This window comes from Pelecanus crispus, chromosome 1 (assembly GCF_030463565.1).
Source record: "Pelecanus crispus isolate bPelCri1 chromosome 1, bPelCri1.pri, whole genome shotgun sequence".
Lineage (NCBI taxonomy): Eukaryota > Metazoa > Chordata > Aves > Pelecaniformes > Pelecanidae > Pelecanus > Pelecanus crispus.
The window spans coordinates 91,037,189-91,064,056 of NC_134643.1; the positions used below are offsets into that span (position 1 = coordinate 91,037,189).

General features: G+C 43.5%; 1 gene segment (V, D, J or C); it reads left to right on the top strand.

Annotated features, from left to right (window-relative positions):
* LOC104026803 (T cell receptor beta constant 2-like) overlaps window positions 1–26,405 on the top strand; it is a 48,539-nt gene extending 22,134 nt beyond the window's left edge. The window contains 5 exon segments of the C gene segment in view: window positions 18,345–18,382; window positions 21,966–22,301; window positions 22,674–22,691; window positions 23,775–23,881; window positions 26,044–26,405. Of these exon segments, the coding sequence occupies window positions 18,345–18,382; window positions 21,966–22,301; window positions 22,674–22,691; window positions 23,775–23,881; window positions 26,044–26,070 (526 nt within the window).
* Window positions 26,406–26,868: the final 463 nt, after the last annotated feature.

A 26,868-nucleotide genomic window follows, 5' to 3' on the forward strand; every position in this document is an offset into this window, starting at 1 on the left:
CTGAGAAAGAGAGGAGAGGGAGCAGGCTTCTAGGGAGGAGGTTCCTACAGCAGCGGAGCGGAGTCTCGTTTTGCTCCTGCCAATGCTGGAGTTACTGTCTCACTGGTACTGTCACAGCTTTGATGGTGGGTCAAACAGTGATCGGAGGCCACAGGCACAGAGCAATCAGGCCATGGGCAACAGCTGTGACCAATGAGCATCAGCTTTCCCCTTCACTTCCTCAGGGACACCTGAGGCAGGTGGCCAGAAAGAGCTAAAGGGCCCTTAGGCAGCCTGTCCTGGTTTAGCCCCAGCCAGCAACTAAGCACCACGCAGCCGCTCGCTCACTCTCCCTACCCCGATGGGATGGGGGAGAGAATCGGAGGAGTAGGAGTGACAAAAACACTCCTGGGTTGAGATAAGAACAGTTTAATAATTGAAATAAGGTGGTAATAATAATAACAACAATAACAACAACAACAATATAATGATGATAATAATAATAACAATATACAAAGCAAGTGATGCGCAATGCGATTGCTCACCACCCGCCGACCGATACCCAGACAGTTCCCGAGCAGCGATCGCTGCTCCCCGGCCAACCCCCCCTCAGTTTATATACTGAGCATGACGTCATATGGTATGGAATAGCCCTTTGGGCAGTTTGGATCAACTATTCTGGCTGTGCCCCCTCCCAGTTTCTTGTGTACCTGGCAGAGCATGGGAAGCTGAAAAGTCCTTGACTAGCATAAGCAGTACTTAGGGACAACTAAAAACATCAGCGTGTTATCAACATTCTTCTCCTACTAAATCCAAAACACAGCACTACGCCTGCTACTAGGAAGAAAATTAACTCTATCCCAGCCGAAACCAGGACACAGCCCTACAAAATGCTGGCTCCTGCAGCCATCATCTTTTGTCTAGCAGTTTTGTTGGAATCCGCCAATGCGGAAATGCTATAGACCAAGCCTCCAAGCTGGATGGTGTAAAACATCAGCTTACCCCCAAAGCTTTTGAAGTGAATCCAACAGCAGCTGGACTGCTGAGGTGCTCATGCTTCCTGGTGTGATACGTGGGATGCCTGCACTGTGGTGGAGGAGAAAGGATGAGCACTCTCACTGTCAGCTAGGTAACTAATCCTTCCCCACTGCCGCCGCCCGCCCCCCACCCCCCGCCATAGGTGCAGAATTTAAGAGTTACAGGTTATAAGTTATGAAACCTTGTGACTTGAATGTTGAGTAAGTGGATGTGATAATGTGATAGGCTAGTCTGGGCAAAAGGGGATTGAGCCCTGGTTTGTTGTGTTTGTTTCTTGTATTTCTTAATAAGCTCATGAAATAAAGTTTAAATCACAGAGCAGGTTGTCCTGTAAATTTGAGAGATCCAAAGGGACTCTTGACACTGTGTTGGTGTCAGAAGTGGGATCTCTCCTGGACGCGTTCTGTTGGCAAGCACAAGCTGCTTTGCTGTGCCTGTTGAGGCAATCTGTTTGGTGTGAGTGTGAAGATTTTGTCTGTGCCATGGCAAAGAATGAAACAATAGACGCTGAGTGGCAACAGCTGGGAGCAAAATTTGAGAAAGAGGGATGGTGAAATTCCAAGTGGGATTTTTCATGGGTCAAAGACAAATAACGATGATTGGGATGGGGATATCTGGAATGAAGCAGACTTGCATACCCTCCCCTCAGGGCAAGGTGATAATGAGGATGATTCCCTGCCCTCTTGGCACCAGTAATCAGGACTGAACAGCAGAGCACATCTGTGGGGGCACAAAACCCGCCTCCCTCCACAGCAACTACTAGAGGGTTTACCGCGCTGGAATTAAGAGATCTGGAAGAGAGATACTGAGCTGATGCAGGGGAAACACCTGCGGACTGGCTAGTGTGGATCTGGATGGCTGGAGCCAACCGGCTCCACTTTACCCCAGCTGAAGCTTGGTTGTTGGCATTAGGTCCGGGAATCTTGTTAGATACCGCAGGGCCAAATATTAACCAGTCCTGTATGGACTTGTGCTTTGTGCTGGGGACACACTATCCACCCTGCTGACTGTGGAGGGAGAAGTGTGTGGCCCTGGAACTCAGCAGCCAGCCTGCAAACTGCCCTCCTGAAAACTGCTCTTTTAGCTGAACTAAAGGACCAGCACCTGCTGTCCTGGGTGCTGGCCAACCCCCTCCTGCAGAACTGAATCCCTGGGAGGTGATTTGTGAGCCTTCCAACCCACTGGTGTGAGTGTAAAGATACTGTCTGTGTTTGTCTGTGCCATGGCAAAGAATGAAACAATAGACTGAAAGAACGACAAAAGAATGAAATAGAGGTTTGGGCTGATAGCTGAACATTGGCCCTTGGCAGGTGTATGGAGTGGCCTCTGCTTCACGGTGGGCAAAGGGTGACTGACATCCGTTTGTCTTCCCAGGGCAAAGGCAGGTTCAACGGCAGGATCATGGCTGTGAATGGCCAGGATGTAAGTGGCATGTGGGGGAGACCCAGGCCTTGGTTCCACCTCCTGCCCCGGCGGGCACAGAGAGGACACCCATGCCGTCCTGACCAAGTGACAAAGGCAAGTGGGGGCAGGGGCAGCTGGGCTGGGTTGGTCTGGTCCAGAGAGGTCCAGGTAGAGTTGAGTGCAGCCCCAGTGTCTGAAAGGGGGCTCAGCTCTTCTGTGTGATGGAGTAAGGAGCACTGGACATAAGTCAAGGCTTGAGGACACTCATACTGGACAAATCTTGGGGCCCTGATCTAAGACTGGAATCCTGTGTGATGGGACCCCCCTAGAATCTCTTTGAAATCACAGGGATTTTTTAAGAACCCCAGCATTGGTTTCAGCAAAGCTGTTTACCTGTGACACCTGAACCGTGAAATGGTCTGCATAGGGAAAAGGGACAGAGGGCACCTTCCTTCCACAGAGAATAACTTGCTGTCCCCTTCTTCCCATCACCAGACAGCATTAACACACATTTGTCTTTCTTGGCAGGACTTGGATATTAGGAAAAGTTTTTCACTGAAGGGGTAGCCAGGCATTGGAACAGGCTGCCCAGAGAGGTGGTGGAGTCACCATCCCTGGAAGTGTTCAAAAAATGGGTAGATGTGGCACTTTGGGACATGGTTTAGTCTAGTCTACCCTTAATTGGTTTAGTGGTGGACTTGGTAATGTTAGGTCAATGGTTGGACTGGATGATCTTAAAGGTCTTTTCCAACTAAATGATTCTATGATTCTATGATTCTGTTTTCCTACATCTGTTCTTCCCCAAGTCCAGTAGTTTGGGGCCTGATTTGGGAAGCTCGACCACACCTGCCTTGGTACTTGGTACTTTCTTGTTTTCCCTTGTTTCTTCTTTAATCTTAAAAGAAAACAGACTGAAAGAATTAGACATTTTGAACTGAAAAACAAAAGGGCCGTCAATCTAGATACTCTTCAGAAGGCAGCAACATGTTATGCAATTCCTGAGAGACACGCTAGAGGTCCCGAGTTACATCTTCCAGATACTTCCTTCTTTCGGAGACTGTGCAATCATTTTTTGTTTCCTGAGACAGAAAAGTTACTCTGAATAAAAATCTCCAGCCTGGAATGAGTAATAAATTCTAACACGTGACTCGAGAAGAATGTGCAGCCCAGCTGCACTGAAATTATTTTCCCTTGTCTCAGAGTTCTTATACAGTATAGTCTTAGAATTTATTCCCACAGTCTCCATAGTCTGTCAGGTCCGTTCCTGACAAAGGTTTGTGTTAGAAGATGGGTTTATCCGACAGTGCTGCTGTGTTGTTCTTGTTCAGGATGAGATGGGAATCACGGATGGGGCTTAATTCATGGGAACTTTTGCCCTAATGGTCCTTAGTTCTGGAAGAGGCTTGCTTGGGGAGTAAAGTATCTAGCTTTCTTAGGCAACATAAAGACTCCTCAGAACATCTCTTGCAGTGGCAAGAACAGGCAGGGACTGAACAGGAGCCATGGTCAAAACCCTACTTCTCATATCCTAAGTTTCCATGACACTGGAGATCATACAAAACTTTTATACATCATATAGAATATATTTTCTTTCCTCTCTGGGAAGAAGCTATAGCTTCACAGGTAATTTCTGTTAAGAACTTAAAAAAGCAGGATTAAAAAAGGGAGACAGGGAACATTGACTACGAAAATTTTTGAGATTCACACTGCTCTGAATCCTGGTATGACCCTAGGAACTCGGTCTTAGTCCCAGAGAAAGTACAGTATCACCAGGCTCACAGAAAGAACATGCCTTTTCGGCAAATATATAAAGGTCAAGGGAAGATATGACTCTCTCTGGAGCTTCAGGCAAATGTGGGAAGGGGGATATCAACAAAAAGGGAAGAAAAAGAGAAAACCTCAGTAATATTGCTTATTGTTTGGAAGATGGAATATCAGGATTACTGAAGAAGATCATTGAAACAAAATATGTATATTTCATTCAAAGTACTAGCAAGAGAAGTATCAGCTACAATAATATGAGTTTTTTGAATCTTACATATTTAGAAAAGAATAGAGAGCGGTACGGGTTAAGACAAAGCTAACTAGGGTGTACTTGGCAGAGTAGAAAAAACAGACTGTTCATGAGGCTATGTCTAACTACAGTTTTTGCTTTCAGAAAAAGAAGCTGGCCAAGATGCCTTGCTTTTTGTAATTAGGAAGTAACTTAGAGCTCCCAGGAAGATTAAACTGCAGGGAATATGCTTCCCTGGCTGGAAAACTGAAGAAATTAAGATGTCATTAAACATGATTTTTGTGCCTCCGCTATATTGGTCTGTCGTCTTTGCTTCTGTCTAACATAAGCTCTTAGCCGTGAGGTTTCATCTTTCAGGTATTAAGAATATCTCTCCAGAACGAAACAATGTATGTTTACATTTGCTGGAATAAACGCTTCTGGAAAGATGGCCCAAGTTATATCCACAGGTGTAAATGAGTGAAAAAAATCATTTATGAGGCCAATATTCCAAGGTTCATGGCTGACAGATCCAATACGCAGACATGAACGATGATGGAATGACAGGCAGTACAACATTCAGACAGCAACTTACTGGTCTGCAAGCAACCCTGCATTTTTGTCAGGAACTCAGAACATTGCCTGTCTTGTGGAAAGGCTAAAGCAAAATTTACAACTGCATGAATACTTAGTTTTGCTTTTAATGGCTCACCAAAGAGCGTATCGAAGGTGGACTGTTCCTTCTTTCTTCTCTGCCCAGGCTTGATGGAAAAATCAGACAAGGGGAGGGGCATCAGTCTCTCTAGCCTCTTCTCTCTTAACTCACGATGAGCAGTAACACACTGTTCTGGGACAGCTGACAGGCCATGCTGAATCTTTTGCTTGCTCTTTTACCTGGTGAGAGACAACAGATCCATCTACAGCATGGCTCTCATTTGGGCCATGCAGGCCTGGTTGTGAGGTAAAGGACCCTTTTCGGCCATCATCTGTACTTCTTCTCCTCCTCCCTTTCTCTTTTTCTCTCTCACTCATGCAGGTCCTGGGACCGGAAACCTTATCACACAGTGGCCAGAAGACACCCTTAAGAGAGCTGGAGAGACTGCGGACATCTCCTGCTACCAGAATTATACCACACTTGCCTATATGTTCTGGTACCAGCAGCCTCCAAGAAATGGTCTGAAGTTAGTAGTCAGTACTTCTACATGGATGCAGAACTCTTATGAGGAAGGTTACAGTGAGGACAAGTTTGAGATAAGCAGAGACAATAATGATCACTCTGTGATGATGATCAAGAATGTGACATCCAACGATGCAGCCACATATTTCTGTGCTGCGAGTGATCACACGGTACAGTGAGGGGGTTGAGCACTAAGATAAAATCCCTGCCTTGCCTGAGTGAGAGATGGAGTCTCTGAAAAATGTGAGACAGATTGGAGAGGGGCAGAGGAAGAGCAGAAGAATGACAAGGAAGAAGTGGGGGAATAGAGCCAGGACTTTTTGGAGGGAAGAGAGACAGACAAAGCAGTGCAGCAGCACCTAGCTTCAAAGACAAAAAGCCTTCAGAAATACAAACCCATAGATCAGCATTAAGCACTGAGGCACTGCTGATGTGGTTAGAGAGAGGCAGCAGATACTTCTTACAATTGATGCTACAGAAGCACAGCCATGTTCTGGGCCACTAGTTCCCCACGGACCCCACCATAGCACCAAGAAAAGAATACAAAGCAGAAGGAGAATTCAAGGTTCTTCCACATACTGATGATCCATCCAAAGACAATGGTGCCCAATGAGAGGTTGAATGGTGTGGGAAGAGAGCCCAGCCTCTGATTATGGATATAGGAGGGTGACACCTGTACAGGTGGGAGGAAACATACCCAGGGGACCAGGCATACCTTCCATTGTGGAATGGACAGTCCCTTAGCAGCTTTACAAGCAACAGTGTGCCCTGCAGCACTTTTATTTACCTGCTCCACACACCACTTAATTGCAGGATCTCTCTCTTCCTTGCCACAGAAATGCATACTGTTCTGAGCTGGACCAAGGCCGTGAAGAAATCAATGGAACATAAAGAAATCGATACAGTGTGAAGAGCTGTCCCTGAAGAATAACCACAAGCAGGTGGAAAGCTTATGGGTAAGAATCAGAGACAGAGGCAACAAAGGGAACCGTGTGGCTGGTGTCTACTACAGGCCCCCTGACCAAGGGGAGCCTACTGACAAAGCCTTCTTCCTCCAGCTCCAGGAGGCTTCGCGCTTGCAGACCCTCATCCTACTGAGGGACTTCAACCATCCCAACATTTGCTGGAAAAGCAACACGGCAAGCTGTAGGCAATCCAGGAGATTCCTAGAATGCATTGAGGATAACTTCCTAAACCAGGTAATAGACACCCCTACCTGAGGGGATGCAATACTGGACCTGATGGTCACCAATGCACGTGAGCTTATTGGTGATGTCGAGACTGGAGGCGGCCTGGGCTGCAGTGATCATGCATTGGTGGAGCACACACTGGTGAGGGACATGGGAAAAGCAAGAAGTATAGTCAGGACCCTAAATTTTAGAAAAGCAAACTTCCAGCTCTTCAAGGAGTTAGTCAGAAGGACACCCTGGGAAATGGTCCTCAGGGACAGGGGAACGGAACAGAGCTGGCAGATCTTTAAGGACACCTTCCATAGAGCGCAAGAGCTCTCAGTCCTCAGGTGCAAGAAATCAGGCAAGGAAGGGAAGAGACCAGCATGGCTGAGTTGAGACCTGCTGGCCAAACTAAAGAGTAAGAGGGAACTGCACAGGCAGTGGAAGCAGGGACAGGTGTCCTGGGAAGAGTACAGCAACACTGCCCGGTTGTGTAGGGAGGGGGTCAGGAAGGCCAAGGTGCAGCTGGATCTGAATTTGGCAAGGGATGTAAAGAATAACAAGAAGGGCTTCTACAGGTATGTCAACCAGAAAAGGTTGACATACTAAAGACATACGCTAAAGAAAGCGTACCCCCCCCCCGCCCCCCCCGATGACCAAGAATGGCAACCTAGTATCAACAGACGAGGAGAAGGCTGAGGTACTCAACAGCTTCTTTGCCTCAGTCTTCACTGGCAACCTCTCTCCTCATCCCTCCCAAGTCGATGGACAACAAGATGGGGACCAGGGGGGTAAAGCCCCTCCCACTGTAAGGGAAGATCAGGTTTGAGACCACCTGACAAACCTGAATGTACACAAGTCTATGGGACCTGATGAGATGCATCCCAGAGTCCTGAGGGAATTGGCTGATGTAGTTGCCAAGCCACTCTCCGTGATATTTGAAAAGTCCTGGGAGTCAGGTGAAGTCCCTGGTGACTGGAAGAAGGGAAACGTTGTGCCCTTTTTTAAAAAGGGAAGAAAGGAGGACCCTGGGAACTACCGACCTGTCAGCCTCACCTCTGTGCCTGGGAAGATCATGGAACAGATCCTCCTAGAAGCTATGCTAAAGCACATGGAAGACGGAGGTGATTCGAGACAGCCAGCACAGATTCACCCAAGGGCAAGTCCTGCCTGACCAACCTAGTGGCTTTCTATGAAGCAGTGACTGCATCAGTGGACAAAGGAAAAGCAACAGGTGTCACCTATTTGGACTTCTGTAAAGCGTTCGACACAGTCCCCCACAACATCCTTCTCTCTAAATTGGGGAGATATGGACTTGACGGGTAGACTGTTCAGTGGATAAGGAATTGGCTGGATGGTTGCATCCAGAGGGTAGTGGTCAACGGCTTGATGTCCAAATGGAGACTGGTGACAAGTGGAGTCCCTCAGGGGTCCATACTGGGACCAGTGCTGTTTAATATCTTCATCAGTGACCTAGACAGTGGGATTGAGTGCACCCTCAGCAAGTTTGCAGACAACACCAAGCTGAGTGGTGTGGTTGACACACCAGAAGGACGAGATGTCATCCAAAGGGACCTGGACAAGCTGGAGAGGTGGGCCTGTGTGAACCTCATGAGGTTCAACAAGGCCAAGTGCAAGCTCCTGCACCTTGGACAGGGCAACCCCCGGTACCAATACAGGCTGGGGGATGAAGGGATTAAGAGCAGCCCTGTGGAGAAGGACTTTGGGGTGCTGGTGGATGAAAAGCTGGACATGAGCCAACAATGTGTGCTTGCAGTCCAGAAGGGCAACCATATCCGGGGCTGCATCAAAAGAAGCATGGCCAGCAGGTCGAGGGAGGTGATTTCTGCCCCTCTACTCTGCTCTGGTGAGACCTCACCTGGAGTACTGCGTCCAGCTCTGGAGCCCTCAGCACAAGAAGGACATGGAACTGTTGGAACGGGTCCCGAAGAGGGCCACAAAAATGACCCGAGGGCTGGAGCACCTCTCCTATTGAGGACAGGCTGAGAGAATTGGGGTTGTTCAGCCTGGAGAAGAGAAGGCTGCAGGGAGACCTTATTGCAGCCTTTCAGTACTTAAAGGGGACCTATAGGAAAAATGGGGACAATCTTTTTAGCAGGGCCTGTTGTGACAGGACAAGGAGTAATGGTTTTAAACTAAAGGAAGGTAGATTTAGACTGGCTAGAAGGAAGAAATTTTTTACAATGAGGGTGGTGAGGCACTGGAACAGGTTGCCCAGAGAGGTAGCAGAGGCCCCATCCCTAGAAACATTCAAGGTCAGGTTGGACGGGGCTCTGAGCAACCTGAGGTAGTTAAAGCTGTCCCTGCTCACTGGAGGGGGGTTGGGCTAGGTGATCTCTAAAGGTCCCTTCCAACCCAAAGCATTCTATGATTCTATGATAAGCCATGTCTTCATGGCAAAACCTCATGGGTAGTGAAAGGAAAAAACAAAAAGCTGCTGTCACCTGATGCTCCCCTTGTGAGGGACAGCTGAAGGCAGAAATTGCCTCCCATTGTGCCTCTGTCTTCATTGCTTGCAGAGATCACCTTTTGATGAACTAATTGCTCTTCTGTGATGGGCCTGGGAAAAGTGAGGGCAGGGTATTATTAGAGCTCCCCCACCTACCATTGCCTGTCTCTGCTCCTGTTTTTATTGCATGAACCTTTTCTTCAATGAAACGGAAACAGCACATAAGAAAGCAAATGGTATCTTTAAGAAAGTATGGCTATACACTTGTGTATTTTGGGCTTCTGTTTTTAGGTCATGTCCTCGACAATCTGCATACTATTGAGCACAGACCAATTGTTTGTCTCATAGGCTCATATGGAAGATATAGGATATGAAGCACATAACTATCACAGGGAGCAAATGTACTATGCTGCTCACCAAATGTGGCAAAAGGATATACTGAAGTGAAACACTATTTGATTACAGCAAAAAAAGGAGTGGAGGTCATGAGAATAGCTGCTGAGAGCAAGGAGTGGGAATCAGCTCAGAGCATGTCCTGTAAAAGATCCTCACACTCCATTTCACCAAAATTGCTAGGAGACTTTTGTACTGCCAGGATGGATCACTTGATTTCATGCCAGGGTCCTAGTCCTGATCAACCATGCTACGTAAATGTTACTTTGCTTTCCAGGCTCTGCTCTAAAAGAAGCTAAACTGTTTTTGGCTAGGGAAATCTGGATGCATGACAGAAACTTGTGTTCATTGTAGTCTCACCCTGGACACAGTGGAGGCTCTGAAGAGACTAAATCTAGTTGCATCCCAGACTTGCTCCAGTCCTACAAAGATATTTCTGAAAGACTCAAGTTTCACGCATCACTCCTTGCACACCCTGGTAGTCAATATTCTTCTGACTCCAGGAGCTGCTCAGTAATGGGTGTAACACACCATTCCTTGCTCCAGGGAGCACTCATCTGCTCCTCAGAACACTCTCAGGTCCATGATCTATTCACTGTTCATATCAGGCTACAGACATACAGCAGGGCAGCACTGGGAAAGCATTGTCTCTCACATAGCAGAGACACACTGAGTTACTTATTCTCTTCAGTCTCTGATCTTCTTATATAGAGATCATCTTTAACAGGTACCAAACAGATTCACTCTGTTGCTGTCTGGAATTATTACATGTGACCCAAATGCCCTGTAAAAGTTTTAGGAAAAGTGGTTTATGCTGGAATCATTAAGGAATACAAACACCATGGTAGTAACTTTGGGAGTGACTTTTTGGTGATTTTTTTAAATTCTCTTTTAATAAATTACCAGTTCCTGAAAATCATAATGTTACAGTCCTAGCTCGGACCTCTTGCATAAACACTGAAAACCAGCTTTATCAGCTCTGGGAACATAACAGAGGAAGGATTTCTTTCTATTTCTCAGCTTCTGAGCATTTTTAGTTTAGCGTGGCAAATGCAATTTTAAGGCCCTGTGAAAACAAACTTATCAGTAGCCTTCAACATTCAGCAGATTAATGAGCTGGCTATTGACTGGTCACAGCTGTGCAATTTCCAGGTGGTAGTAGAAAACCACAGAGATCTCTAGTAGTCATTGACATCTTGAAGTTCTGCAGTCACAGTTCCCTATTCCAGGTAAAATTTTTTCCTATGCAGTACCTTTTTTGCCAGCTTCAAGTGGCACTGAACAAAAAGCAGCTATTCTAAGAAGTTTCTCAGGAAACAGCTACTCTCCTCCCTGTTGCACTCCCTGTCCTCATATTTATTCTCCTTCATCTCCTGCTGTAGAAGGTGGCAGGGGAGCTGTAGCTACAGAAACCATAGTCAAAGGTACTTGGTTTAGATGCTCAGCAGTGACATCTCAGGCACATCTGTGTAAAAAGCTGTTTATTCATAATGAATAGCAGTTTGTCAATAATAGCCTACCTGCAGTCTAGAGGTTATACTGGCTACTCAAAAGACAAGATGACGGAAGGAGAGGATGTGTACAGTCACATCTCTATGCAGCTAATGATGCTATACCATGTGATGTGGTCATCCTGCAACTACTGGGAGGGTTTCACAGAATCATAGAACCACAGAATCACAGAATGCTTGAGGTTGGAAGGAGCCTCTGAAGGTCATCTTGTCCAAAACCCCTGCTCAAGCAGGGTCACCTAGAGCCAGCAGCCCAGCACTGTGTCTAGGCAGCTTTTGAACATCTCTAAGCATGGAGACTCCACAACCTTCCCAGGCAGCCTATCCCAGTGCTCAGTCACCCTCACAGTAAAAAAGTGTTTCTTTCTGTTCAGAAGGAACCTCCTGTGTTTCAGTTTGTGTCCATTGCCACTGGGCCTATCACTGGGCACCACTGAAAAGAGCCTGCCTCCATCCTCTTTGTACTCTCCCTTCAGGTACTGATATACATTAATCGGATCCCTCGTGAGCCTTCTCTCTCCAGGCTGAACAGTCCCAGATCGTTCACCCTCTCCTCCTATGTGAGGTGCTCCAGTCCCTTAATCATCTTTGTGGTCCTTTGTTGAATATTCTCCAGTATGTCCATGTCTCTCTTCTAGTGAAGAGCCCAGAACTGGACACAAGACTCCAGGTGTGGCCTTAACAGTGCTGAGTAAAGGGGAAGGATCACCTCCCTTGACCTGCTGGCAATACTTTGTCTAATGCAGCCCAGGGTACCATTCACCTTCTTTACAGCAAAGGCATATTTCTGGCTCATGCTCAGTCTGCTCCACCAGAAGTCCCAGGTCCTTTTCTGCTAAGCTGCTTCCCAGCTGGGTTGTCCCCAGCATATATTGGTTCATGAGATTATTCCTCCTCAGGTGTGGGACTTTGCACTTCCCTTTGTTGAACTTCATGAGGTTATTATTGGCCAATTTCTCCAGCCTGTCAAAGTCTCTCTGGATGGAAGCAAGACCCTGTGGTGTACCAGACACTCCTCCCAGTTTGGTGTTGTCCGCAAAGTTGCTGAGGGTACACTCTGCCCCATCATCCAGATCATTAATGAAGATGTTAAACAGAAGATGTTTCCCACCAGAGCTGCTGTTTCTCAGGCTTCCTGTGAGACAAGAATTGACTCAGAACAGAAATAACATGACAGGTAACCCTGTGTTAATCATCCAATACAGGTATTGGGTTGGCAGCAGAAGATGAACGTTTGGGAAACAATATTGTTCTTTAGTGGAACAACTTGGGTGGAAATCAATGGCCTCTAACAAGAAGCTTGAGTAGACACAGGCTGGAAGAGAAGGGAAATACAGGAAATATACATGCATAGGATGGTATAGCATCAGTAGCTCTGTAGGTATGCCTATTGGGTCTGGCTGGGATGAAATTAGCTTTTCCAATAGTAGCCCTCATAGTGCTGTGTTTGTATTTGTAGCTAGAAAGGTGTTGATAACACACCAGTGTTTTGGCTACTGCTGAGCAGTGCTCACACAGCACCAAGGCTGTCTCTCCAAACTGCCCCCCTGCCCCACTGCAAAGGCCAGTATGCTGGGGGTGGGCAACAAAATGGGAGAGGACATAGCCCAGAACAGCTGACCCAATCTGACTAAAGGGATAATCCATACCATATGATGTCGTGCTCAGCAATAAAAAGCTAAGAGAAAGGAGGAGGAGAGGGGACATTCATTATTAAGGTGTTTGTCTTCCAGAGCAACCACTAAGTGTACTGAGGCCCTACTTCCTAGGAAGTGGCTGAACAGCACCTGCTGATGGGAAATAGAGAAGAAATCTTTTTGTTTTCCTTCACTTCTGCATGTGCCTTTGGTTTTTCTTTATTAAACTGCCTTTATCTCAACCCACAAGTTCTTTTTCATCTTATTTCTCCCTGCCCCATCCTGCTGAGGAGGGAGAATGATAGAGGGGTTTGGCGGGCACCTGGCAGCCAGCCAACATCAACCCACCACAGGATGTGATTTTACACATCCTCTCCCACCATCATCTTATCTTTTCAGTAAACAGATATGCCCTGAAAAAGGGATGTTGTTTAATTTTAGGTGTTCATGATAAAAAGTACTGAATGTTTATGAAAAGAACTTCCTAGTGTCCCTAAAAGAAATCTGCAAAGCTCAGGGCGTCTCTGTAGTTCTGCCTGCTTCTTTGTATCTGCTTCTTCTGTAAACTCTAAAGAAGAATCCAGGCCTGATATAAGTGATATGATAATTACTTTCCTGTGAGATGCTCCCACTAAAATGATACCATTGATAGAAAATATGGGCTACGTGTCTCCTGCTTGCATATTCTTGCCTTTCCTTGTTGTCTGAAGTTTTACACAGCTTGGCTCATGAAACCTCCTAGGACAGACATGAAATAAAAATCAAGGAACTGTCTTTCCTCTCTTCTCTCCCTCTCACTCATTTGAATTCATGGCCTACAAGGCCTTTCCTTTTGACAGGTTACAGATGAACATTAAAGTGGGACAAGACTGGTCTCTGCTGGCATGTCTTGGAAATTGTGTTATGAACATGCCCTGAGGAGATGTTAGCACCACATAGAAACACTCCTTCAAAATTAATACAGAGGTGATTTGCTTATTTTTTAATGAAAGACACCACATGGGAAAGAGTCTGTTAGTGACAGTAAAGACACTAATGGAGCTGTAGACTGCAGAAGGAGACAGAGTAATCTTAAATGAATTTTAGCAGAATTGTTTTAAACCCTGAATAAACAGTGCTGAGATCAGAGGCAGACTAAGACTGAGGCAGACCAAGAACAAGGCAGGCAAATAATATCCCACTATTAGTGTTATTATTTAGGCAGAGCCAGACAGATAAATCTTAAATGTATTTTTAAAAAGAAAACAAAGACAGATGTCTGCAGTCATTCCCATAATTAGTGACTTAAACACACAGTTTTGCTGTTGTAAAAGAGAGGATACTGTAGGGGCACCTGAGATCACCCGCCCAATATCTTGCCTTCTGTAGTCTTATGTCTTGGTCCTAAATGTTTCAGCTTAGTCTATGTTTCTCATTCCCTTCCCTGGGTCACTAACAGCTGAACAGGCTGTATCAGAAATTATGGGTTCTTCTGTGATATCTGAAAACAAGAGAAAATAATTTGTGATTTTTCCTAGTAGAATTACCTCATTTTGGAGGATTTTGTCCTGTACTTACAGTCTACTTTTTATATCAAGACAGACTGAAGTGAAACCATTGAAGAGAAATATGAACAACATGTTTACCGGAGGTACTTGGTAATGTTGCTGACTATGTGTTAACCTTTTATGTGAGAATATTAGGCCAGAATGGGCTGTGTATGCCCCAAACCTAAAATGGTTTGTTCACATGCCAGTCTTTCCCTGTATTGCTTCAGTGTGTGCTGGTACACACAGTCTCAATGACACAGATCTTTCCCTCTTGGGAGTTACATCATAGGACAAACCTATGGGGGGAAAAAACCCTGGTTTTCTATCTCCATTTAGTAATGTGTAAGGGAGGGAGATAAAAATATTCTGTTACCTGTCACCGCCATTCCCCACTCCCTTCAGACAGCCTCCAAAATGAGGGCACGCTCTTACTCCTAGATGAAGCCTTTTCATAGTCAGGGTTACAGGCACCTGCGAGAAGCTTGTACTCCTGCTTCTTGTAACAGGGCAGTCAGAGGAAGACAAACTTAAGACCTCAGCATCCTAATTCCCTCCCTTTCAGAGCAGCCGTGACAAGTGCAGCACAGACCAAAGAGGATATTCACAATCAGGCCAGCCTACAAACAGAAACACCAGTCTGTAGTAAGCAAATTGCTCTCAATGCAAACCAGTTACTGTGGGCTTGAGGTCTGTTTATCACCCTGGGGCAGAAGAAAAAAAGAGGGGGAAGGAAAGCACCATGAACATTGTCATGAAGTTACCAAGTGAAAAATAACTGCATTTAAAACCAGCTAAAAAAAAAAAAAAAAACCTCAACACTTTTTTGTCTATAGGAAAAAAATGTCGGGATTATAAATTCAGGGATAATGGATACACTAAAAGGTAACCAGACTATCACACAGAAACAGCAACGGTAGAGGAAGGATGTGGCCTGTGGTTCCCATGGCAATCTTTCATGGTGACTGGGTGACAAAAATGGGAGGGTGGAGCCATGGGTGGGATTGTTTTTGTATGAAGTTGTATCATTGTGGGGACTGGTGATCCACAATGATACATTCCCCATGAGGCCTTTACAAAAACCCATAGGTGCATAAGCCTTGTGGGAGAGTGTGTTAAGAAAGCTACAAAGAATTCTGAGGCACAGTGGGCATGTTCTGTCTTGGTTTTTCTTGACAGACTTAGTATGCTAGGACTTACTTTCATCATCTGAGAACCGAGCCTGTCCTCTCTGGAAAACAATCCAGGAGATTTTGAGACACTGAAATAATTTTCAGCAAACCAGATTGACTGCAGATGCACCTAAAACCTAGTATGTGAATCAGAGAATTAGGGTTTTTTTCTGATGCAATAGTGTTTGCAATAGACCACAAAATGGTTTTTATTAATGTGATAAAAGTGTTAGAAAAAGAATTCTGACATGTAGCAGGTATCTCTCAGAGGTACTATAAAAAATGTGTTGGGGTTTTCTCTCAAATAAGCCTCCAGTGTCCACTGACCGACTCATGCCTGTGAGCACAAAGGTTTACTCTAATCTTTCTCTGCACTGTCTCACTGCAGTTCTTCCTAATGGATATCAAGGGTTTGCCTCAGACCAGCCAACTGATTCTTCTGGACTCTCCTTGTGTGGATTACTTTTAACCTATCAGAAAATTGAATGGGATCCTGAAAGACTATTCAAGATGGCTGGCCTGCCATTGAAGGGAAAACAAATGGATTTGTTTTAGTTCAGTGCCACAAAGGTTAACCACCTATATGAAAAGGCATGTGACTATGACAACCACAAAGCAAGTATTATTTGATTATTAACTCCACAAGTTACAGAAAGGAAGGCTTCACAATGCTTATATTACAAGACTGACAGTAAGGAAGTTCTAGTTGTAGAGGAATTATATTTCTAGACAAGGACAGCCTCTACCACTTTGGGTATGTCTCCATCGTTTCTACATCTGCAAAATGAGAATTAGAAGGTAATATCAGTGAGATAACATGGAGATTAGAGAAAGGTTGTAAAACAGCTTGAGGTGAAATGTAGACAATAACAATAAGTATAAAAAAAATCTAGGAAATGCTTTTATAAATGATACAGATTATACAATGGGACTTCAAGCTGGTTTTCTGCCAAAGCCTTTCAGACAGAGATTGAGGGATCTTTGGGATTCTAGGTACAGTAAACATTGCTTAAGCTTCTGCTTGCTGAAGTCAACTGCAGTGCATCCCTTTACTTAGCTTATGATACAACACTTTGTCACCGTGACCACCAATAAGATGATTTTCGGCGATGGCACAAAACTTACAGTAGTGGGTAAGAAATTTTTGTTTTCTCTCTTAAATCACTTCATTCCCAGGTCTTCTCTTTAGAGAACTTCACTTCAACCCTATTCTCCCCTTCAACTGCTTTCCTGATGTGCTAGTAACCCAGTCTACTTTGGAGAATAGACTTAAGAAGTTTAGAAATTTAGTACTCCAGTTAGGGACACACATTTCACTTTGGAGAACTGAATGAATGCATTTTCAGTGACTATAAAGATGTCCATAGGAAGAATTAGGATGAGGAATGGGTTAAAATATATGTGCGTATCATAAATATATTGTCTTAATAAATCGACATCTGCAAAAATCACTATTCCCCAAAAGTATAACTATTCTCCATAATGCTAGTTCACCTGAGGCTACAGGTGATTAAGGACAAGTCAATGAAAGGCTATCTGTCTGGAAAGAGCTGAGCTCAGTTACACTTTGGCCGCATCTAGAAAACAAAATCAAGACTCTACAAACTTAAACTACTTTGGATCTTTTCAGGGTAAGGTAAAGCATATGTTATCTCAGATAACTGGGAAAGACAAAAAAGTGTACTAGCATTTTCAGTTGACAAAACAGAAGCCACAAATAAATACTCAACTTTATCATAAGCAATACTAACAGCTCTTTGTGGCTGTTTAATTCCTTGTTGTTATAGAAGACAACTCTCCACAGCACAGCAAGTTTCTTGCCACAAAACAGGCTCATCAGGATGGTTATAAAAAGATCATTTAGGACAACAGTCTTACTGTTTCAGAATAGATGCTAAAAGGCCACTGAAAACCACAGAAACAGAATATGTGGTTCACTTCAAATAAAAGTAGCTCTCAGGGAATGTTTCTGGGCCACACTTCTCGATTTGGACTCCCTCCAAATCCAGGGAAAACCAAGGCTGCTTCTAAGACTCTGATGGTGATCTCTTCTTGTTGTATTGCTCCTGGAGGCAGAAGAATTGATGCCTCAGGCTTTTGTACCAAACCATTCCACTGCAGAGTAAAATGATAACAAGTGATAAAATTCAATCTCCATAGGAAAAATTCAGTGATCAGCATGTTTTTGAAATCCAGTGTGAATGTGAGGTGCCTGACCTGATCAAAATCAATGCACTGATCCCTCATTGACCATAGTCAATTATGCAGCTAATTTTAATAATCATAGATGAGAGAACAGAGAGAATAAAAGCAGAGACTTCCTTACAGGGAAGGAGAAAGGGAGGAATGTTTAGGGACTGCTACAATGGGGACAGTGGACCAGGGTACTGTGTTATATATTACAGTTATTTTGTAAGTGAAAAAAAGACATTTATTTTACAAGAGAAGAATATTCATGATGTTGAAAGGAAATGAGGAAATTAAGGAAATGAGGCTGTTTAATTGAAAATAAGCAAAGAAAATGACTCTGTCTGCATATGGGAAATACTTTCTAATAGTACACCTAGATAAATAGATAAGTGTCCTCTAAAGAAATGGTGAAAGCTGCAACAACCAATTCACCTAAGCCTGAAGCAAAAGAACTCTGGAAGACATATTTCTTAGACTGATCTCATCTGGTTAGACACACAGATATGGCAGTGTTTCCTTACAGACCTTTCTTTTTTTTTAGGGGATCATAAATTAATGTACTTTGTGTTTCTTCTTTTGTTGGTACTGCATGAGGGGAGGGTTAGTCCACAGGTTTGGCTCAGAGGACTGAAAGTAGAGGAGAGGTTTTCCTGCAGCTGCAAAACAGTGTGAATAATGAAAGACTGTACTTTGGCAGTGGGACAAAACTCACAGTCCTAGGTAAGACAGAAGTCAGATCTCTGTGATGTATGTGATACTGGTTTAGGGGACAAGAGCATTCTTAATTAACAGCAGAATAATGATAATTTTTCATACAGCCATGAGAACAAGATTAGTGCTTTATTGGTTGCTTATTAAAATGAGATGTGCTAATATGGAAGTGTAGGATTTGCAGGCACAAATTTTGAGATGCTTGTGTCCTTTGGCTCTGTCTTCCCTTACTGGGAACTTCATGAACAGAGAAAGGAAGATATAATTCTGTTTCCTCCCATTCTCCAAGAAAACTTAATAGAGGTTGGGAATGAAAGATCCTTCTTTGGTCTGCAAGTTTTTGCAGTTCATCTATGTAACAATCAAAAGCAACATTTTAGAGGTAGAGTCTGGATTCTTGTGTCTGGTGAATCAGGCAGGGAAGGAGTGCTCTTGCTGGTACTTTGCTCCCCTCTCCATAAATGGTGGGCAGGCTGCCTAAAGTTGCTTTGGGACCTTATCTTCCTCTAACAGTCCTTTTCATGACTTCTAATTCTCAAAAAGGTCTATATTCTTTTTCTCTCTGTTCACTCTTCTCTATTTTTTTCTTTTTCCCCATTTGCTTTCTCTGCCTTCTCCCCTCCCAGGAAAGGATTTAACATCACCTATATTAAGTCATTTTGGAATCACAGGGCAAAATAACCTTTTCCATCTGCTTCTGTCACATCTGATAGCAAACTGTAGAAATACACATTGGTGCCTGCTCCTTTAAGCAGTACCATTTTAAGGAACTGAGTGGCTGGCAAGTAGAGCATAATGACACTGCAGGTCACTACAGCTGATCATGCACAGCTGTGCTTTTTAACTGTGCTATCGGTCACAACAACCCCATGCAACACTACAGGCTTGGGGAAGAGTGGCTGCAAAGCTGCCTGGCTGAAAAGGACCTGGGGTGCTGGTTGACAAGTGGCTGAACATGAGCCAGCAGTGTGCCCAGGTGGCCAAGAAGGCCAACAGCATCCTGGCTTGTATCAGGAATAGTGTGGCCAGCAGGAGCAGGGAGGTGATTGTCTCCTTGTACTCGGTGCTGGTGAGGCCGCACCTGGAATACTGTGTCCAGTTTTGGCCCCTCAATACAAGAAAGACATTGAGGTGCTGGAGCATGTTCAGACAAGGGCAACAAGGCTGGTGAAGGGTCTAGAGAACAGATCTTATGAGGAGCGGCTGAGGGAACTGGGATTGTTTAGCTTAGAGAAGAGGAGGCTGAGGGGAGACCTTATCGCTCTCTACAACTACCTGAAAGGAGGTTGTAGTGAGGTGGGTGTTGGTCTCTTCTCCCAAGTAGTTAGCAATAGGACGAGAGGAAAGGGGCTCAAGCTGCACCAGGGGAGGTTTAGATTGGATATTAGAAAAAAATTCTTCACGGAAAGGGTAGTCAAGCATTGGAACAGGCTGCCCAGAGAGGTGGTGGAGTCACCATCCCTGGAAGTGTTCAAAAAATGGGTAGACCTGGCACTTTGGGACATGGTTTAGTCTAGTCTACCCTTAATTGGTTTAGTGTGGACTTGGTAATGTTAGGTTAATGGTTGGACTGGATGATCTTAAAGGTCTTTTCCAACCTAAACGATTCTATGATTCTACTCTTCTACTTACCTTTGGAGTTGGCACTGTGTTCAGAGTTACAGGTAAGTAGCTGTGATTAACCCAAGTGCTCAATGTGGAGGATGCTTGAAAATTTCCCTTGCATTAATAATATGTAGCATATACAGAGATGATTTTAAAATGAAAGTAGGAGTGAAAGATAACAAGAAATCATGAAACTGACCTTCCTGTGATGGGAATGGAAGAACTGTGGCACTTTTTCTCTTACGTTGGTGAAGAATGTGTGACAGGGAATGCATGAGTTTAGGCATGGAAGTGACTAAGTGTTGTGCCAATGTCCGCCATGAACACTGTAGAAGATCAGAACAGAATGGGCTGTTGATAACACTTTTTTTCTGATTGTCTCTGCTCTTGCTTGTACCAGTCTCCTTATTCCATTTCAAGCATGCTTATTCTTTGGCTTTCTTTATCTTTCCAGTAGTTTTATCATTCTTTCTTTCTGCCTTTTTCACCTGCCTTCCTCTTTGTCTTTTTTTGGTTTAGTCCATTAAATCTCTCTCATTTTTCTCTTGTGTCCATGTCTTCATTCATTAGCCATTTAGTCTATGAGCCAATGAACTTATGTCACAGATACTTTTAGGATAGGAAAAAAAATCACAAAGCCAAGTACTAGAAAGAAGCAGTAAAAGTGATCAACCTCTCCTCATTTCCACTGGAAGGAAAGCAGAGCAGTGCCAAACCTTCTAGGGAGTTATCTCCATTACTATCCAGTTACGTCTTCTGAAGTCTGTACAAGTTCACACGGTTTCACAGAAGCACCCCAGGGATCTTTGTAGAGTAAGCACTGACAATCATGATTAAGGTTAACAGTTGAAAGCAAACACTAGGGCTTAGGGGTCAAGATCTATGCAAGACAAAAGTTTCTGATAATTCTGCTAATTCTCTCCGCTTTAGAAAAGAGGGAGTGATGAAGAACATGTACAATTTATAGTGCCTTCATACCCTCCAAAAAAGTAAAAGTTTTCTCTTTGGATCCATAGTTCTCTCTGCATTTCTGTTTCCATGTACACTGTGCAGACCTGGCGGGTTTATCATACTAGATGAGTAAAAAAGGCACTCTAATAAAGTATGCAGGGAAAAAAAAAGGTGTCTTTTAGGGTCACTGCCTAGCTTCTGAATAACGTCTCATTGTTGCCTTGTACATCCTTTTGACTGTAGAAGTCTGTTGTCTTCAGTCTTATAGGCAGGTATTAAACACTTTAGGACAGGGGACATCTTTTGGTTTGTGAGTGTATAGAATCTTGCATCATTTTGGGCAGATTTATGGTCTAGGATGAGGGCTTCTCATACCTAGGATAACCTAAATAATAAATAACATAAAGCGATATTTCATAGCCTTAAAAAAGGATGGCAAGTTAAGACCTAAAGCAAAACTTGTCCCAGGGAGATTGAGGTTACCCACCTAAAGTGTTCTTCACTTCAGACAGTGAGAAAGATTAACTCCTCCCTTTCAAGTCACCTCTTAGATGGAGGGGTCCAAGTAGGGTATCACATGGCAGTATAATTCTGGACACTGCAATAACCATCATGTCTTACTACACCTCCAGGAATGTAATGCAGTCAGTTGAAGATGCTTGTGCCTTATAACACAGACTCTTACCTATTGGTAAAATATTACAAATACAGGCCTTATAGCACTACTGGGTACTTCTCTGCCTACCTGTTTGCCTAGCTTCTTTTCAGCTTTGCTGTTCTGACAGAGACAATACTAGAAATTCAAACACTCATGCATTTCTGTAGCCAGACCTTTTATGTTTCTGTGTAATGAGTGAAGACAAATGCTTTCAGTTTCCTGGTGTCTACCTATTTAATAGATATCAATCGTCTAATACACAGTTGTTAAAAGGCCAGATATATCTGGAGTCACACAGCACAAATACAGTATAATTTTAAGGGGTTTCTGACTGAAGACAGTAATGGAGGCTCTGGGCCATATTGCTTTCCGTTTCAGGGAAGAATGATGAAATCCTACCTCCAGCTGTGGCCATCTTTTCCCCATCAAAGCAAGAGATCCAACAGAAGAGCAAGGCCACACTGGTATGCTTGGCCTCTGGTTTCTACCCTGACCACCTGAATCTGGTCTGGAAGGTGAATGGTGTTAAGAGGACAGAAGGGGTGGGGACAGATGAGTTTTCCACATGGAATGGGACTACCTACTCATTGACCAGCCGACTGAGGATCCCAGCCCAGGAATGGTTCAACCCTTTGAACCGTTTCGAGTGTGTTGCCAATTTTTTTAAGAACAAAACACTGGAATCGATACACAAATTAATCTACGGTGATGCTGGTGAGTAAAAAATGTGTATCACTATGCTGTACAAACTAGAAATCACAAATCAAAAGGCTGTGGGTTATGATCTGAAACACATCTATATACAACTTCTATACAGGCTGTTGTTATGGCACAAATATATATGTAAATATGTAGGTATTTGCATGTGTCTTCATATTCATGGGCCTGTGTATCTGCATTATCATTATAGATCTACAGTTTTTTAAAAGGTTTCTTCAGATTTTCACTGAGAAATCTCTGTAGTTTAGTAAAATATATAGTATAGTAAAATCAATCAGGTAGTAAATTGTAAACTGAAACTTCTAAGATTTGTGTTCTGTTTGCATTGAAGAGAAACATGACTTTCAGTTCATTTTTGTCCTTCAGGTTGTGCACTCACGGAAGGTATGTGTGTCTTCTCACAGGGAAATATCTGTACACATTTTAATTCCAGTTTTACTGACTCTAAGTACAAGGTGTGTGAGATTTCTACTACAAGAATAGCTTCTACTTCCTCATCTAAGTGGTTTGTAAGTTAGATTAAAAAAAAAGAGAAAAAAAGTCTTTGGGAGGGTTGTATGTACATGCTGTATGTAGCTGTGTTTTGGGTTTTTTAGCTCTTGTTTATGATTCCCTTTCAAAATAACAGAAGAATTTGTGGAACCTTCCTATAGAGTATAATTTGCTCTTTTTATCATCTCCTCCAGTACTTAACACTGCCTTCTGTTGGAAAGCTTCTTGCTCAGCCATGAAAGAAAAAAATCATACTTAGCCAAGTGATTATGACATCAAGATTCAGAATCTGTAATTCTGAATATTTCTTAGTATCAAATTCAGAATTCTTCTCATTACAAGTCACATACCCCTCCAAACTGTGAGGATGCCCATATTAAAAATTATGTTTCTTTCCTTTATGTATACATATTTACACACTCTTGTTTTCACCAACTTCTTCAATGTTTCAGTAATCTTAAGGCTGAACCAAGATCAGGCTGGTGTCTCAATACTACTGCAATTCCTTAAGAGTGAAAAGTCTATAAGAATAAAAGATACCATGTTATTCTGGGCTATGTAAAACTTCCCTGATATATCAGCAGCACTCACAAAGCCACTGACAATAACGAGTGAAAAAAAATTGTGTCTTGTGATTCAGGTTAATTTGAGTTCCAAAGAGGGGATTCACATGAACAGCCTAGTTTTTCAGTAGGTGTGGCAACACAGTGGTTAAACAATCCTGATCAGGACATACTTTCTTAGCATAAAGCCAACCTCTGTCTTTTCTAGACTCACTTTGTCTTTTGGTTCTTTGAATCACAGTGTTCTTTCCCACCCCCTGCTATCTCGTGTCAACAGAACCATTCATTTTGTTCTAGTTCCTTTGTGTCACTTAGCTAAAGATTTCAAGGGTTCTTATTTGATTAAAGCTACATTAGATCTAGTCTCTCATGATGATGCTAATTCAATACAGAAATGATGTTTGATTTGCAGAGTCCTACTTGCGGTATGGAAATTCTCTGAAGCTCACTTACCTCATTCTCTGTGGCAAAGCCTTGCTCTATGCAGTTTTGGTGAGCAGTCTGGTGTGGACAGCCAAGGTAGGCTAGTGTGCTGCTTGAAGATTGAGCTTATTCACTAGAACAAGGATCAGTGGATACAAACTAAATCTATTCTCAGCTGTGTGTTTGTTCTCCATGTGCTCTGCCAGGCTTTGTGCAGGCTAGTTTGAAAAATCATAAGTGACGAGTTTTCTATTATTGTTTTTCCAGAACTCAAATAAAATCAGTGCTGTCTAGCAGAGCAATCCCTTCTCAAAACAATCTTTAAACACATGGAAAAAGATGAGAATTAAGGACAACTTCTCCAGAAAGTAAAGAAGGGAAATATCAGATATATCATACTTTTTTGTAAGCATTGAAAAGGGACTCATGCCTGCAGTGAAAGTAATAAGCAGGGTGTTTGAGGAGATACATGGGATAAATCTGAAAAAACAAAGATTTATACAGATTTACAAAGAACAATGGGATAAACCTGAACAAGTGGGAGAAGTTTAACTAACTACCACAAAATACTTTTTATCAGTGTTTCTCATATGGCTGAAAGATATTCCTAGTGACAGTAGTGCAAGTCTCAGCACTTGTTTCTTTAAAAGCAGGACTGGGAGATGTATTTGAAAAGTGGCCTGGTGGAGTTCAGAGTATGAACGCAATCTCAATTATGTTTTTGTGTCCTTTTTCAAGGATACTAGAGGGAGGAGGTTCATACTTTACTCGATCAAAATTGTAGAATCACAGAATGGTTTGGGTTGGAAGGGACCTTTAAAGATCATCTGGTCCAACACCCCTGACATAAGCAGGGACATCTTTCACTAGATCAGGTTGCTCAAAGCCCTGTCCAACCTGACTTTGAATGCTTCCAGGGGTGGGACATCCACAACTTCTCTGGGCAACCTGTTCCAGTGTCTCACCACCCTCATCATAAAAAATTTCTTCTTTATATCTATTCTAAAGCTACCCTGTCTCAGTTTAAAACCATTGCCCCTAGTCCTGTCACTACAGGCCTTGGAAAAAAGTATCTCTCTATCTTTCTAATAAGCCCCCTTGTACATTGAAAGGCCGCAAGAAAGTCTCCCCAGAGGCTTCTCTTCTCCAGGCTGAACAACCACCACTCTCTCAGCCTTTCTTCATAGGAGAAGTGTTCCAGCCCTCTGATCATTTTTGTGGCACTCCTCTGGACCTGCTCTAACAGGTCTATGTCTCTCTTGTACTGGGAACTCCACCAGAACTGGATGCAGTACTCCAGGTGGGATCTCACCAGAGCAGAGCAGAAGGGCAGAATCGACCTGCTTGCCATGCTTCTTTTTATGCAGCCTGGGACACCGTTGGCTGTCTGGGCTGCAAGTGCACATGGCCAGCCGAGAGACAATTTTTCATCCACCAGTATCCCCAAGTCCTTCTCCACAGAGCTGCTCCAAGCCACTCATCCACCAGTCTGTACTGATCCTGGTGATTGCCCCAACCCAGGTGCAGGACCTTGCACTTGACTTTGATGAACTTTATGATGTTCATATGGGCCCACTCCTCAAATCTGTCCAGGCCCCTCTGGATGGCATCCCTCCCCTCAAGCATATCAACTGCACCTCTCAGCTTGGTGTCATCCACAAACTTGAGGTGGATGCATTCAATCCCACTATCAATGACACAGTGATGAAGGTATTAAACAACACTGGTCACAATATAGACCCCTAAGGGACACCACTCATTACTAGTTTCCATTTAGACATTGCACCACTGACTGTAACTCTTTAGGCATGGTCACCCAGCCAATTTCTTATCCATCTAACAGTCCATCCATCAAACCCATATCTCTCCAATTTAGCAGCAAGACTGTTGTGGGTAACCTTATCCAAGGCCTTACAGAAGTCCCGGTAGATGACGTCCGTAGCTCTTTCCTTGTCCACTGATGCAGTCACTCCATTACAGAAGGCCACCAGATTAGTCATCTAACATACAAAGTTGTGTGTAAAGATACTAGTTCAGTATGTAAGTAAATAATTTGTACAGGTTAAGACACTTCCTTGGTACAAAAAGGGGAGAAAGCATGGAGATACAACATGGTCATTTCTGTTAATGCTCTCAGGAGATGCAACAGTTGGGAAAATGATAAATATGGTCTATTATTTCCTAGATTATTGCATTTGTTCCTTTTGCTTGTTTGTTTTTTCATTATTATTTGTTTATTCTGTTTTGTTTTCAATTAGGCTGGTGGCAAGTTGTATAGAGAATAAATGAAGAGCCCTCTTCATCACATCAGCAGGAACACAGCAAATTATACTTTCTACCTTTCCATAGCAAAGGATCTATGCTTCTGTCTAACAACTTCTGAGTATTATTTCTTGGTGGTTCTCTGTCCCCCTCCTGTTCCTTCCACTTTGTTGTAATCACTGCTGGGTTTTCTCTGTACTTCCATATCATATTGTATCATATCATATTGTATCATATCATATTGTATCGTATCATACAGTATCGTACCTTTAAAACTAACACCTTCTTAATGCTCAGAGGCTGAGGACCCAGCTCCTTGATTTAGGAATAAAGTTTTAGCTTCTTTTCCATTCAAGAAGCATGAGTTGTTGGTTTTTAATTTGGTCTTTTTTAGTAATAATGTCCTACAACACAACTTCCAGTGATGCGTAGTATCATAAGGAACTTGCATTAAAGAACATTCACTGACAATCCTTATAGGAGTAGCTTATCTGTTATGAGAACAGATAAGAAGGCTCATCCAGTACTTACACTGTGTACCAGCAACTGGAGTGGGGCTGCAGGTTTCAGACACTTGCACACTCCAGTACCAGCAACTGGGAGAGTGAGCATCCAGGGCCAGCTAGCAAGCAGACTACATGTCTAAGGCTAGTTTCTGGGAGAGCCATAGTGTGTAAGTGTGGGTCCCAGCATGTGTGGGGGTGTGTGAGGTAACTGGAGGACCAGGGAGTTCAGGGCCAGTTGCTGGGTAGACTGCCTAAGGCCAGTTACTGGGACCCAGTGTATGTGCGGGTGCGCACGTGCACATGTGTGCAAAGGAG